Here is a 15,924-nt window from a genome sequence, read left to right on the forward strand (position 1 = left end):
AGGGGCGAATGCAGCTCTGGTTCTGGCTCTCTGTCTGAAGCTGGGGGCTTTAATCCCTGCTCTGAGCCCCCCAGGGGCCCAGATCCCCCCAGGTGAACAAATGAACTGCAAACTGCTCCTCACATGTCTGGCTTCTCATGCCCTTTGTTAATTTCTTGCATTTCTCATTGCAGATTTTGTTAAAATAGTCCATGTCTTTAAAATGAAAAAAGAGGAGATGGATCAATTTTCATCCCTAGTGACATCTGAATGGCAAAACCACCCTGAAAATAATGGAGAAAGGAGAGGAGATTAAAGAGAAGAGAGAGAAGGAATGAGCAAGTGCATGTGGGAAGGGAGAGATGAAGATCACTTCACCAAAACCCAGCAGTAACAACAGTTGCTGAGAACATGAGGTCTACATGTTAAACTGAGATGCCAATTTCAGCCTGGATCAAACCATCATGTTAGTGAAAATGAGCAATGTAAAAAAGCAACAGGTTATGATGGTGGATTATCCTCCTCTCTGCTTTCCATACATCCTCTCTTGTGCTCTTGTAGGGAGCAATTGATGTTTGAAAAACAGCTTGCATTTTGCATGTGGAAAAGGTCACCTGTTCTCCTGTCCCTCCTTGACATCTGTTTTTCTAGTCAAGCCTCACCTGTTAATCTGTTTCTACTGGGCCATCAATCAGCCCCAGCAAAGCATCCTTCCTAGAGAGAGGGGCAGGAAAGACTGAGCAGAGAAAGAGAGATGGGCAGAGAGAAATGCAGAAAAAGAGAAATCAAAAAACAAAGCTGAAAAAAATTTAAAATAAATTCACTAGCACCCACAATAAGTAGAGAATGAAAGGTTTGTTTTAAATAGTGTCGTAAAGACACTTGAGGAAGAGGACAAGCAAACAGGGGGAAAGTGGTTCTCTCCTTTTCTTCCTACTGACACACAGGCTCTCCAACACAGTGGATGTGTCACCTTGCAGTTCTGAGGGCTCCCCAGGCTCCCAGAGACAGCATTCAGGCATTGTCATCTGAACCCTTCCTTCTCCCAGGTTTACCCAGAAACTGCAAACTGAAGCATCCACAAGCAAAGAACTGAACTCAAGGCTACTTTAGTCCAAGAAAAAGCAAGGAACACCAGAAATCTCCTCACAAGCAGACTTCACACTGCCAAGACTGATTTACCCATCACACTAGAAGTGAAACTTGAATGGGAGCTGAGTACTGGGGTAAGGAGGGTGGCTTGAAGGGGCAGAAAACCCAGGGGCAAGGCATGCCCAGAGCCAGAGTTTTGACTGGAATGGTTAACCTAACTTGTTATGGATCTCTTTCCCACTCCATGAAATGATCTAATTCACATCTTTGTGGAATAAAGTCCTTCATCTCTAACAACACAGATCAAATACTGAGAGTAAAATCTATGGTTCAGATTTACTTCAGAACTCCTGTCCAGTGATCAGAAACTAGAACTGGGGCAATAGAGGGCAGCAGCTCAGCTTTTTTCTCCCTTTCCGTTTCTTACTAACTTTGGAGCTCTTTTGCCAGATTAGATTGAAAATATAATTAGTCCATTATCTGGCAGCAGACAGAAACTACTGCATCATGGGAAAGGTTAAGAATATGCAGATCACCATGAAGCCCCTGCAGGAAAAGTTTCTCCTAACCAGGAGTAAATCTGCAACTGCCTAGAAACTGAAGAGTAATTGATGTGACCTATGCAGACCAGCCTGACTGAACCTGCATGTCACTGTCTCTGTGATGGGAACGTGAAAAATAAATATTCCAAAAAGAGGTCTCTCCAGCCTGTCTATTTTTACTCAAAATTTCCAAGTCACTTGACAATAATTAGAAGAGCCATGGAAATCAGCCATGGAACATACCAACTAGTTTTTACTTTAGTTCAATCACCACCCCACAACAAATGCAGGATGTCATGAGTGTTACACTCTAGTTCTACAGGGCTGAAATAACGTGGTTTCATCTACCACTTCAGGGAGATGGTTCCATCATTTACTAAATGTCAGTATGATGAGCTGGCTTGGACATTTGCTGAATGTTTCTGACAAGGAGCAAACAGTAAAAAGAGAAGCAATAACTGTAAAATGTGAACTTGTGAATGTAATAAATGCTGGTATAAAGTGAAATCACACAGGCTAAAGGATATGAAGGTACTAATCCACAGGGTGGGTCTGGTTAGGAAACAGGGGATCATCATCTGATCCACAGAGACAGACCTCATAAAGTATTGATGTAATGCATGAAGGAAAACTATAAGTGGATACTGGAGAAGATAAATAAACCAAGTTACTCAGCAGTTGTCTAAAATGGCTGCTAATGGCAGAGAGGGTTGTGTCCAACAGGCCATTCAAGAAATACTTGATGAGAAAGGCAGCCTGGGACATTCAGCTGGGACCAGATTTTCATCCTCATGCTGAATAAGGGAAAAAAGTCAGCAGCACCAGACTCATTGTGAATATTAAGAAAAAAATAAGCCTCTTAAAAGGATTCTTCTGGACAGCCACAAGAATCTAATATTTTCTACACTGGATTTTAAAAATAGACACTTCCAAATAGAGACAGATCTGAAGAACTGCAAAAACTATTTCAAGCAGGACAAAGCTTGAAATGATGGGGTTTGGCTTGTGCAATGTCCCAGCAATATCTGAAGGCCTAATATTGAGAATATTACATGGTATATTACACACCGATGGATTCAAATAAATGTAGCTTATTACAAATGATGTCTTGTTATCATGGATTAAAAATGACTCATAGAAGGGCAGTTTCTCCCAAAATGAGTTGATTTTCTTCCTAAGAAATATATATGCAGAAGGAAGCTTGGCTACACAATCAGGACAGGACAAAGGACTGGATGAGTAAGGTAAACAAAGCCAAATTCCAAGCTGGTTTGAATATGAGTAAAATTATTTGAGTTGTTGAGGTTAAGTCTTCTGGAAGAAAATCACCATCAATATTAAACCCCTGAATCGCAACAAATGGATTTAATTCTTGTTTTCCCATCTGTTGGTCAAGACTGGGGAACTGAAGGTGACACTCAGCCTGTGCTCTGTCCCTTGGGTTCCTCTGTTTATGAGCCTGAAACTTGTGCCTCACTCCTGCCATCCTTCTCACCCCTGATGGTTGCAGGAGCTTTGGTCATCTTACTGGTGAATAGCCTGTGAAAAAGTGACCCTGCAAATCACAGGTCATGGTGGGCAGAGGGGCTTTGCTGGATTTCATTCTGTGAAAATGTGTGCTTCTGGAAGGAAAGACAGCAGGAAGGAGAGAAAAGTAGGCAATGAAGCACCAGCCTGAGATGTACTGATGACATGGTTTGAGAAAAACTGAAGAACAAAGGGAAGTACAAATGCCTATGTGCTTCTGAGTTAGCTGCTGCCTGAAAAGAACCTGAAACTCATGGTATGGTCTGAATATTTCAGTCTCTTTGTGCCAGGAAATCAGAATCCAGTACACATTTCAAATAAACAGGCTGCACCACATTTTTCAGTTATGATCAGTTTGGCTGACATCTCTTCTGGTAGAAACAGCATGCAGGGTCAGAAGCTTTTCTTAGCTACTTAGTGATGAGAAAGTGATAGCACAATTTTAAGGACTGCTACTAGAAACCCCAAGGCTGCAGAGGCAGATCCCACTCTGCTCTGGGCTGTACAAACACAGCAGAGGCATCCTAGAAGGGCTTAAATCTGCACATAGAATAGCCAGAACATGAGAGTGAGTTCTCTACCTGCAGCTCAAGTATTTTTCTGTTAAACTATTAGTCACGCTGTGTCCATTAAACCAGGATGAACAATGGCTCTCCCTGCTTGGTGATCACATCTTTAAAATACCAGTGGGCAGTTTTCAAACTGTCCTGAGCTCCAGCCCTTAGTCATCTCTCTCCTATGTGATAAATACATTGCTCTTTTCTATCTATTTCCATGAGTCAACCCCTCCAGCCTCTTCTTCATTCTTCTCTCCTCTGAGCTCCTGCCAGTATTTTTCTGCTGCTGAAGCATCCAGTGCAGTTTTGCATTCTGGGATCAAATTAAGGTTTCACAGCCTTGTATCAGAAACTAGCTGGGCTTTGAAAATTGGTTTAAAGCTTGATACGTGGGTGGGATCCAGACATCTGAGGCTTCAAATATTGGCTCAGACACCGTGTTGCCTCAAACTGGGAATTTAAGATAGACTGGGTCTCAAGGTATCTCCATCGTGATACAGCACAGGACAAATCTGAGTGCCTTGCCCAAATCAAGCTCACTGCCTGTCTCTTTGCTGCCTGAGACTGTGTTCAGGACTAGACTTCACCTTGGCTCCAGAGCTTCAATCCAGTCAACATCTCAGCAGTGCAGTGATCTCTTGTTTTGTGATCTGGGCAGACACATGGAGTGAATCTTGGTCACATTCAGACTGGCAGCATAGACCTGAGACATGGATGTACAGCATGGATTCTTTCAAGGCAAAGTGCAGCAGAGCTACCAGCCAGCAATGCAGATGCAAGGTCAGGGCATGCTTAACACCCTCTGACGTTGGCACTGCACATCACAATGCAGACACAGCCTCTGTTTCCCAGCTATAAAATAAGGGCACACAATCCTTCTCCACTCACAAGTCTGTCATTAGGATAAAGTGCACAGAGGATAAAGTGACTCAGAGCTGCCTGCAAACTACTGGCGTGAAAATCAAACCTGTGCCCACACCTGCTGTTTGTGTCTGACCTATCTACCACTTCTTACTCTCAGGGCAAAGGGAAGGCTCAAGCAGCCTGAGCCCCCAAAATGACTGGAGATCAGAGGTGGTGCCTTTCCTGGCCTTCTTGTATAGATAGAATGTGCTCAGACATCTCTTAATTAAGTTGGGAAGGCTAGCAAGCTGATGGATTTGAATTGAGATGCTGGTGAAGTGCCTGTGACATCCCCAGAGGGCACATTAAATTAACCAAATAGACTAAGGATTCAGTAAGCTAATGAAGAGAGAAACGAGTGAGAGAGATGAGGAAGATGGAAGAGACGAGGACGGTGGAGAGTGAAGCAGACAGAAAGAGGAGACAGGGCAAAAAAGAAAAACAGAGGGATGAATGACCCAAGGAAAAGAAAGGCGTTGAAAAGAGGTGAGAGGAAAATACATGGAGACAGAAGAAGCGATTAAGCACAGGTATAAGGAAGTAAGAGACCCTGCAAGGTCCTGAGGCTTTCTCCAAAGTCATGCTGGGACCATCTGTGCTGCAGTCTGGGGTCCAAATTGCTCAATCTCTGCCTCCACCAAGTTGCTTCAGCTGCTTAGCGAGGCCACAACCCCCAGCAGGACCCAGCAGTCCACCCTGTGCCCTGAGGTGCTTTACCTGTTCGTGGTGCTCAATGCCCATGCTGATAGTGTTCACCAGGATTGCAATCATGATCCCACGGTTGAAATACTTGCTGTCCACAATCACTCGAAGCTTGACCCTCACTTCTCGCCACATGTCGCTGCACAGCTTCAGCCTTCCTCCTTCTTCCACCTCCTCCTCCTTCTCCAGCGCCGAAGCACCCTGCTCCTCTTGGCTGCCCTCTCCCTCCCCTTCACTGGCTCCTCCATCCTCCTGCTCTGAGCCAGTGCTATCCAGGACTGAGAGCCTCCTGGATGCTTCGTGCTCTGCCCTGTGGCATCGGGGGCAGTTGGTGGGGTCAGAGGTGGCTGTCACAGCGATGGGCTGGGCTAAGCCCTGGGGAGGGCAGCCAAGAGAGTTGTGCTGCTGGCAAAGCCCTGCAAAGAGAAATGGTGATGCTTAAAGAAGGAGACTTGGAAAAAGGCATTCAAAGTGGACACCTGTTTGGCTTCTAGGTATTTAGACAGGGTAACTGGCTTTTTAGCTGTAAGGACGATTAAACACTGACACATCATCTCAAGGGCAGCAATAGAAGCTGTTGCCATTGGTAGCTCTATGCTGACAGGCCACATCTCTAAAAATTGTGGTACTGTTCAGCTTGCCTGTGATTAGGCTCAGTAGGGTTCATGTCCACCAGAGAAAGAACTGCTCTGTCTAACGCAGAAACCATAGCTTGAGACTCACTAGCTTGTGTTAAGTGGGAACTGAGGGGGAAAATGGTCACAAAAGCTGCTTTTGGCCTGAACTGCTAAAAGTTGAGTCTGAGAACCCCCAGGCTGAGCTGAACTCTCTAAAGTAGAGAAACTCCATTAAAAAAGCAGCTCAAGGAGCCAGAAGAGGTAGCAGAAGAACACTTCCTCCTGACACTCTGCACTCTAAATCAGAACAGATTCCCTGACTTCAGTGAGAAAACTAAATTTGTGTTCCTTGATCCTCCATTTGGGCCTGGAAGATCAAATGGATACTGGGGGAAATAAAGCAATTAATTCATTAACACAGGGCATGAAGCCTGCAGAAACTTTTCTCCCAGCAAATAAAGAAAATGAAAGTTCGAGTATGCAAGACCAGCTGAAGGAAAATCTGTCTTTTTGCTCGTTAATGGGAGCATAACTCAGGAAAGGCGTCAGCAGGCAGTTAATACTAACTCTATAAAACCATTTTTACAGTGACTTTTCCAGCCAGGAACCCAATTTAAATGATACCTCATATCTAATTTTACGCAACAAGAGTAAAATTACATCAAGAGAAATTGTCTCCATTGTCCTTGCATATCAACCAGACTTCTTCAGCATCACTCCTTAGCTTCAGGTGACACCTTACTGCAATTCTACTCCCTTTGCCCCTCTCTTGAGGTCTGGCAGCAACTCAGTTTGGGGGGAGAGCTCTGGAGAACCTGCTGTGCCACCAGGTCCAATCCTTTGCCCTACTTTGTTATATCCCCTAGTTCTTCTCTCTCCCAAACTGCTATCACCACCCGGCTGCTCATTCAAAGCACAAGCAGGACCTCTCAAAACTGACAAGTGAAAGGAGCATAAAAGGAAAAATGCCAGGAATGACTTGGTTAACCCTGTCTGGAAGAAGGGTAATTTTTTTCTAGGGATTACTATTACATTTCCTGTGATTTTGACCTTTATAAGGCTTTCTGCATCACAGATTCATCATGAAGCGAATTTTGTTAGACTTGGACCAGAACTCCTTGAAAAGGGTTCAAGCCCCATTCTGACATTGCCGCTTCCACTGATAATCATGGATAACATGCGTTTTACTCGTGGAATTGTCTCTGAGGCAACTTAAAAATAGACTCCAGACATGGAGCCCTTTACAAGCCTCAGAGTGTTAATCTCTTTACGGTTTCTGGATTTCAGACCTGGATTATCCATGTTCCCTGTTTCATGCCGGTCACCCCCACCTTGCTGGCCATGGTGCAACACTCAATAGCCAATGTCAATGTTAATTCTGTGCTTTGCAGGCTTTGCAAGGTGGCGCACAGAGGTGCTCCCAGTTCCTCTCACATTCCCGCTACCGCCATTTCCAGCCGTACCCACGCGATCCTTACTGTAGCGCCTCTGGCTTTTCCTGCTGGCGCCAGGTTTGGCCTCTCCGCTCTCCGCGTTGCCGTGGCGCCAGCTCTGCACGCTGTTGTAGAGCCCCAGGGTGCGGCGCTTGGCCTTGCGCAGGATGTGGCACACGTACTGGAAGATCTCCTCATAGCAATCCCCCGGCTCCATGTAGCTGGCCACGGTGCTGGAGGAGAGGTAGCGCGCCCTCTGCTCCTGCATCAGCTGGTGCTCCCGCTGCTTGGTCTCCGAGAACTGCGTGGCGATCACCACCAGGCACAGGTTGATCATGAAGAAGGAGCCCACCTGGCAGGAAAGGAGAAGGAGGGAGAAATGTCAGCACGTGTGGGAGGGGGAATGTGAGAGGAGGGAGGAGGGGAAAGGGATTGGAGGCACACAGAGGAGTAGAAATGAGTCTGCGTATGGAGAAGGGGATTCAGAGAAAACCAGGAGTGCATGGGCTTGGTTTTGAGACCTCACTCATCTTCATTTCCATGCAGGATTTAGAGCTGTGGACTAAATTTTACTAAATTCAGTCTAACCAACTTTTGGCTCTATTGATAGGCTTTGGGACCACTGGCAAGTCACTGAGAAGTTACATACAAAGGGTGTGATGAAAACGGGACTTTTTCATACCCTCTCCTTTGTGTTAAACAAAAGGCAGGAGACAGCCAGTTTGGTTGATTTCTCCTCTGCTTATTCATTTACTACTGGAAAAATCAGGCACTGCCATTTATAGTCTTCAACTCTTGGAAGAAATGTCAGTATTCTTGGATCATTTTAATGACATACCAGCATACGTAGGGCACATTATTAATTTCTTTCATTTGCACCTTAATTCTCCATATAGGGAGATGGGACTTCCCTGAAATGAGTGAGCTCTTGAAATTAAAAAGGATTTTACAAAAACAAACAGCTTTTAGAAGGATGCTGAGTAGTCTAATAAAACCATCCTTCCTTGCTTATTTACTGTTTTTCTGATACAAAACATATTACATTAGCTCTTCTTTAACTTGTTCTCCAGCCTAGATAGGCTTCTCATTTCAAACGTAAAAACTGTAAAAAACACACCTCTAATTTCTTAGAAAGAGCAAACAAAATGCCCAAGTTCTCCATAGAGAAGCCCAAATGTCTACTAGGCTTATTTTACAACTTCCATGTCCCCTTTAAACCTCAGTTTTTCTATTTATAAAATGGAGCAAGGATTTATTGGTGCTGAGAGTTCTGGAGGCAACTCTATGTTACATATAATGAAATTAGAGATTAATTTCCACTAGGAGATCTATCCATAGATAGACAGATATAGGATAAATCCTGGGCTTCAATATGATGAGAATTTCATACATAAAAAGGGCTGGTAACTATGGTCAAAATAATTTTCAAAAGCTATGATTCCTTGATCGGTGCCTGTGTCAATAGAGCTAAAAGTGTCAATAGAGCACTGATAAAATGCAGAATCTAAACTCTGGAAAAAGACCACATATATGTACTGCTCTGAAACAGACTCTGTGAGGCAGCCCCTGGGAGGAGATAAAGCACCAGGCTCAAGGTTTCTGCTTCCCCTGGACCTGAGCATCCCTGCTAAGGGCCATCCTGGCCCCAGTTTCTCCTGTATGAACTCAGACAGGACACAGTCCCTCCTCACCGTCCCTCCTTCACAAGCAAACAGCTCTGACAGAGAGCAGGATTCAGTCCTGCCTTTGTCTTCACATGTGTCCTTTCCTGTAAAGCCTTTCCAGAAAAGGGGACAGAGCAGGCAAAGGTGATGCTAACCTGACCCCAGTGCTTGTGAATGGAAAAAAGGGTTTATTTCAGCAAGTACTTCAGAGCTTGTTTTACCTGTCCAAGCAGCCTTTCCCTCAGTTCATAGCCTTTACTGCCCCCCTGACCAGCCTGCCCTTCCAGGTGACCCTTTTTCTTGCATACAGGTGCTCAGCAGCTGTCAGTATTCCAAAGGGAATGTGTCTCTGCTGGCACCTCAATAAACCTTTGAAACTTAAAGCTCTTTCCAACAAGATTCCACATAAGGACAATAAAGTATCTCAAAATAAAGGGCTTTTTTTCCTCCCCCCCTCCTCCTCTCACCACCCTTCAAAGCTGTTCTAATTCTGTTTCCCTTCATCACTGAACCCTTCTCTTCTCTCTCCTTCCCCCATATTTCAGCCTATTTTCCCTTCAGCTTCTGCATGCGGCCTTGAAAATTAAAATAATGCCTTGTTCAGATTCCTTTGCCTTCACCCAACACTTTCCCTAGTCTGTGATGTCTTGCATGTTTTATTTTAACTGATGAGAGTATGACTGGGAATCCAAATTCTTTTTCCCTCTCCTCAGCAGCATGATACTTACATGTGTCTTCCCCTTTGGTTCTGTCCCTCAGCTGGCACAGAGTGAGGCAGGGCAGGGACAGGGACAGCAGCTGTGGGAGCATTTCTGGAGCACTGCTCATGACACCTCCCGGTACTTTGCAACTTCCCACAACTCCATGAACAACAAGCAATTAGGGCTTGCAACACCTTCTCTCTAAGGCACAAGCAGAAGAGCTAAAGGGCTGAAATGGCCTCACCAGGACTGCACTGTGGGCTGCAACTAGGGTTGAATCCAGAGCAGAGCTCAGGTTCACATCACCAATGTGACCATTTGCTGCCATCTGCCACCAGATGAACAAAAAAAGGCAGGAATGAGAGGACTGGATATGGCAACTACTCCCCAGTCCTCATCCTTTTAGCTAGGAACATCAAACACAAAGGAAATTAGCTTGGTTAATCCTTAAGACCACAGGCAAGGCCATAAACTCTCAGGCTCTGCAGAGCTTGACAGTGCCTCCCAGCTAGGAGAAGGACAGGAAAGGTCCCAGAAGGCCCCTAATTGAGTGATTCATCTCAGCTGGCTGAGCAGAGAGACAGAAAGTGTCACACATGGAGTCAAAGCATGTGACTGAAGCAGATAGAGACCCTTGATTCAGAGCCCCAACACAGGGGTCCTGTTCAGCCCTGAGACTGAGCTGTGCTTTGATAAAGCAGATTCTGCCCTCATTCTGCCCTATCTCTGCAAAATCTAATAAAATCTGACTAGTGCTGCAGATACTGACTTGTCAATTACTTTTACTGCCGATGCCTGGATTTCCAGCCTGCCTTCTGAGGCCCACATTTGTAAGCACAGAGCACTTCAAGAAGGGCTCTGAGTGCTGCAATGCAGATGCCAGACTGAGGTCAGAAGAGCTTTCTCTGGTCCAGGAGCCATAGCAGTGGCTGAGTGGCTGGAGAGGTGTTAAAAGAGACAGCTGGACCTCAAGCAGGAAAACCCAAATGAAACACTGACCCAAGAGAGCAACGAGCAGTCCTTCCTTCATGTCACCTGCCTGATCTCTTGTCGAGGGGAAAGCTATTTAAAATCTGCTGAATGCATAAAATGCTTTTCCCAGGTTGTTCTACAAGGCTACTCAGAGTGCCAGGGTCGGTCAGCACTCCTCTCCTCAGAGCCTGTGCAGGATTTCTAACTGTGCTGGGAGAATATCCAGGTGGTGGAGCCTTCTTCCTGCCATATGAGCAGCAGCAGGTAATGCCCTTATGTAGGTGTTTGCAGATATCATTGTAGGAAGAAGTCATGGATGAAAGCACAGCTCTAGAGAGAAGCTGCAGAGATCCAGCCCCTGAAGAGTAAATCTGAGCCACAGCTGGAATGTGTGTGGAAAAACAAAGAGTCAGGGTTTTAAGTATGATTTTAAACCCTGAGAGCAATCCTGCTTAGAAAGCCAGGCCTTCCAGCCATGGGGAAGGAGAGAAGGATAAAGGCTAGAAGGACTTAATGAGACTTAAAGAAGGATTGGGATTTCTATATGAAGATTCAGACAGAAAATGCAGGCAAGTGATAGCAAGTTTGCACTGTGGTGTTGCAAAAGATGCATCACAAATGACAAGAATGTAGCAGAAAGGCTGAATATTTCCTTGGCCTAACTCCACCAAAGGTAAAGAATATATCCCACCTTGCATATGGCTCCTCTGCTCTCACCAGTGCCCAAAGTAACCTGAGATTCATGTTCTCCTGTGTTTGACAGAAATACACCTATATGGCTTCTGCAAATGAGGAGGGAGTGTCTAGAAATGTCAATGACACTCTGCAGTAACATCTCAGGTGGAGTGTTTAATTGAGGGTTTTCAGTGCAGAGACAAAGTTTGAATCACTGTGAATCCACATGACGTGAGCCAGCACTAGAAGGATATTTAGAAACCAAAAATGTGTTGACAGAATTTATGTAGTTTGAAACGTGGGAGGAGGGGCAGATTTTGGAACTGGCCTACAAAAGATTGGGCACACCTGCCCCCCTGGTTAAACACTGACCCTGCACAGTCCTTCTTGGCTCTGGGAAAAGGAGTAAAGTCTGTGTCTAACTGCATATTCTGCAAATTGGGGTATGCTGACCATGCTGCTCAACGGGAAAATGCAGGTGGGCACTAAATATCTATTGCATTGTGGGACATATGAACAAACTTCCTGGGAAACTATTATTTTCTGAACTCACAAAAAGCAGCTCACCTCTTCACAGAGAACAGAGCCTGAGGAAACTCCCCCCTGTCACCATCCTGTGCAATCACATCCCTGCACTGTCTCTTTGGGGTTCTCAAAGTAAAAGCACCATTCCTTAAGGTATATTTCACCTCTGCTGTCCAGGTTCATGCTTCAGCCCACAGGGAGTAGGTCATCTTTGTATTTTTCACCCTTTGTCATTCCCTTGTGAGGGTAGAAGGCCATAAGGCAGGGTGAAATCAAGTATACAGTAAGTTTTTCATAACTTGTCTGACCTGAATGGTCAGACAAGTTATGGAAAAAAAAAATGACAATATGATAAAAAGACAATATGAAAAAAAAAAATAGATTTTGGGGGGGGGCACCCTTCATATGTACAGACTGCAGAATTTCTCACAGAAATGGATTAAAGTTTGCTTTATCTCAAGTCCTTGCATTCCAGGTTGAATTTAAACTAGATCCTGTGCTAGGTAAGTCTGTTAGTGTTACTGGGTGACTCTTTCTGGAGATCCTATTTCTAGGAGGGTGTGGACAAGTGTTGGGTGAAGATCAGAGTCTCAGCCATGTAGACCTTGGAAATGCACACTGAGGTCCTTACTAAGTGACTTAGAGCTAAACTGCATCTACCACGTACAGATTATAACTTATGCTTCCTGCAATTCATCCCATGTATTTTCATTTTACTCTCGTCTTTGATCCCCCAGGTGAGAAAAGTGCAAGAGCCCTCATAAAAACAAAATCCTTCCTTGTTAGAAACAGGATATTCCTTCCAAAAAAATGCACTTATGCAAGGGAAGCCTGAGGAACAGAAAAGCAATGGCATCATGTTTCTCAACTCTTATCCCAGGTGCAGATAATGAATATCCTCACAGAAAACCAACCTTCAAACTTCGTTTGTATAAATCCACAGGGCTTATAAACTGCTTATTAAGTTCTCATTGCTGACACACTTCTCTCTTTCCATCCCACCATCCACAAGGGATCTCACACAGCCAGTTTATTTTGGACTGCTGACACTTTTGGAGCAGTAGCTCCTTTTCGTTCACGGTGAGGAAGTAATTCAGCGTGACAGACCCTGAATCTAACAAAATGTGAATCTGAGACTCTGAACCCGAGAAATCCAGGTGCTGCCAAAAGCTCCTGGCTCAACATGGCTCAAAAATTACTCAAGAGCCTAAAATGTGTAGTGACCAAGAAGAAGGGCAGAGAAAAATAGTTTTCTGTGTTTTTAAGCCAACTGGTTTGGGAAATTTACTTTGCAAGAAGATTTGCCAATGAGAACATTATACTACACTGGGCATGTATAACTTTAGAAATCAATCCTAAATATATTTTTGAGTGAAAGGTAATAATTTGTCTGACAGCTATGTATGTGATCCTGCCACAGACTCTTGGTGAAAATCAACTAGCCAGATTTCTGAGATTCCTAGCAGTTTGCTTCCCCAGGATATACATTGATCTAAGACCTGTTTTTTGTAGGCTCTTAGATTGCATAGCTGACATTCATCAAACCTCATACTTACTATTATTAACAAGATAAAGTAGATAAAATTGTAGAAGGAATGAGCATCCATCACATAGTACATGATCTCCACCCACCCTTCCAGTGTGATCACCTGCAAAGACAAACAACAAGAAAAACAGGAGGGAAGTGGTTTTCCAGAGTTCACTCCTCAGTGTTTACAAGCAGATACTGGCAGGACGATTGCAACCCAAGAAAGGTGAGAAACAACAATTCATTCCAACGAAGCCAAATTTCCATTTTGGGAAATCAGCATGGTACTGCTCAGTGACACTGGCATCCTGTCAAAGCCTGTGAGATCATTCTAGTCCACAGCAGGAATATTTCATTAAAATAGTTCATTTCCCTGGATCACAGCAGGGGAAAACCCGCAGCAGGTTTCTGTGCCCCTTGGACTGGACACTGCGTACAGCCGGAGGAAAAGAAAAAAACCATGGATTTTGGCTCCCACCTGCAACGCGTGCTGGGAATTTAAAAAAAAAAAAAAAAAAAAAGATTCCTTTAGTATAGTTGTCTGGACTGAAGGGGAAACTGGTACAAGGCAGCCTGCAGAATGGAGCTTATTTCAGCAAGCACCTGGAACTGCTCTATGTCCCTCCCCATCTTCAGGAGCACCGTTCACATGTGCTCTGTCTCCCTTTTACTTTGCACCTGTGTCACAGCCTGCAGGAACTACCACCAGAGCCCAGCAAGACTGAGTCTGAAAAGCAGAAAAATAAGCTTGAGGAGGCTTGTAAGGAGGCTAGCTCAGACCTACCTGAAATATCACAATCCAGGCGTAGCCAATGTTGTCGAAGTTGATGGCACCCTTGTGCGGGTTGGCGTTGCCGGTGCGGCACACGTTGTAGTACTGGTTCCAGTTCACACACATGCCACTGATGTTGAACTCCTGCCGGACTGAATTGTAGTAATAATAATCATCCTTGTCCAAACAACACTCGTGGCCTCGCTCCTTCAGAGGGGGGATTTCGTGACAGCCCATAATTCCATTGTCTCCTGACAGCGAGCAGATAAAGGGCATCTCATCATCTTCCTCTGGTTGGTAATAAGGGGGCAAGACAATGTCACCTTGTCTGCAAGAGTGAAAAAAACAACTCACATTAAAATTTCCTGTGGCAGAGAGTTTCCTGTCAGTGACACTGGCGGAGCTGGGGGCCCCCATTCTGACATAAGGACTGCACAGGGTAGGGCATTTCCAGGTTTACTGCCTCAGCAGAAGGGGAGAAAAGACAGGGCTCCTGAAAACCAGGAAATTTCTAGGGTGAGTCCCCAGTTTTCAGAGCTTTTCCTGCCATCAGATCACCCCAAGACAAATTACACAATCTGCTTGCATGGAGATGAAGAAAAGCTGGAATGCAGAGATTTGCAGTCTGATGATTTTCCCCATTAACATCAAAGCTAAATCAGACTCAATGACGTTAAAAAAGTTCATCAGGCTTTACTGTGAAGTGTTCATATATGTAACTGCTGATGGACATGTTTTATAACATTTGGCAGTGAACCTTCTGTACTTCTAAAAAAAAAAATTCCAGTTCATGCATAATTAACATTGCACAGATAAGCCTTAATATTTGAAAATGGAAAGATAAAATTGACTTAACCTTAAATTTGACTCCTCCTTGACAGCTAGCATTATGGGTGCAATGTTTCATGACAAGTTCATGTCTTTTTTCAAAATAATGCAAGCACCTTCCAAATGCATGAATAATTAAAGTCATCTGTGCTTGCCTAGCTGCAGATGAGCTAATATCAGAAAAGTGAAAGGTGGAGATGAAAAAAAATTTGATTAAACTCTGTCTGGTGTATTCCTTGCAGTGCTACAATGCACAACTTTCACACTGTGCAAATGCAGACTTTTTCACTGTCATTGGACGAGGACAGGTGTTGAAAAAGAAAAGACAATCTCTGATTGGACACTAAACAGCACTAAACTACAAAGATGTGTTGTAACTCATCCTCATCACTGGTGCATGGGTTCCTTCAGAATTAATTTCCCTAGTAACGGTCAGCCAAAAATTTTTTAATATCTGTCACTGTGAAGGCTGTGGCCCCAATTCACTTCTCAGTTACATCAACTCTGCTTGGATGTAATTACACTCATTACAGAAGTGCTACTCCTGATTTACATAAAGGACAATCATTCTAAACATTACTTTTTCCCCAAGGAATAAATAAACACAGGAAATGCCTGCTTTAGGCAGCTCCTACCCTGCAACTCCACTGCTGTTCTGCACATTGTATTTTCACACTTTTTTTCCAATTTAAGATGATCTAAAGCTTCAGAACTGTTTAATCACTCTGAACTGATCTACAGCTCCAGGTTTTCTTTAAGCATTCTACACTGATAGCACTCTTGGGATTAGCATATGGTTTTAAGAAAACATTTTAAAGCCTGAGATCTACTAAAGCCAGAAAGTCAACAGGAGGAGCTGTGCCCTGAAACTGGGTAATCAGAGAATTCATGGCAGGCAGGAGCTTTT

At 44.3% G+C, this 15,924-nt stretch overlaps 1 protein-coding gene across 3 annotated transcripts in view; it reads right to left on the minus strand.

Annotated features, from left to right (window-relative positions):
- CACNA1I (calcium voltage-gated channel subunit alpha1 I) overlaps positions 1 to 15,924 on the minus strand; it is a 143,094-nt gene that overhangs the window by 35,084 nt on the left and 92,086 nt on the right. For all 3 annotated transcript variants that reach the window (XM_085048714.1, XM_085048715.1, XM_085048713.1), the window contains exons 5-8: positions 14,202 to 14,517; positions 13,446 to 13,538; positions 7,398 to 7,704; positions 5,318 to 5,718 (exon numbers count right to left, since the gene is read on the minus strand). In XM_085048714.1, the coding sequence (XP_084904840.1) occupies positions 5,318 to 5,718; positions 7,398 to 7,704; positions 13,446 to 13,538; positions 14,202 to 14,517 (1,117 nt within the window). The remainder of the gene's footprint in view (positions 1 to 5,317; positions 5,719 to 7,397; positions 7,705 to 13,445; positions 13,539 to 14,201; positions 14,518 to 15,924) is intronic.

Source organism: Lichenostomus cassidix, chromosome 1Aa, assembly GCF_008360975.1.
Source record: "Lichenostomus cassidix isolate B80296 chromosome 1Aa, HeHo_3.0, whole genome shotgun sequence".
In the NCBI taxonomy this organism is placed as follows: Eukaryota; Metazoa; Chordata; class Aves; order Passeriformes; family Meliphagidae; genus Lichenostomus; species Lichenostomus cassidix.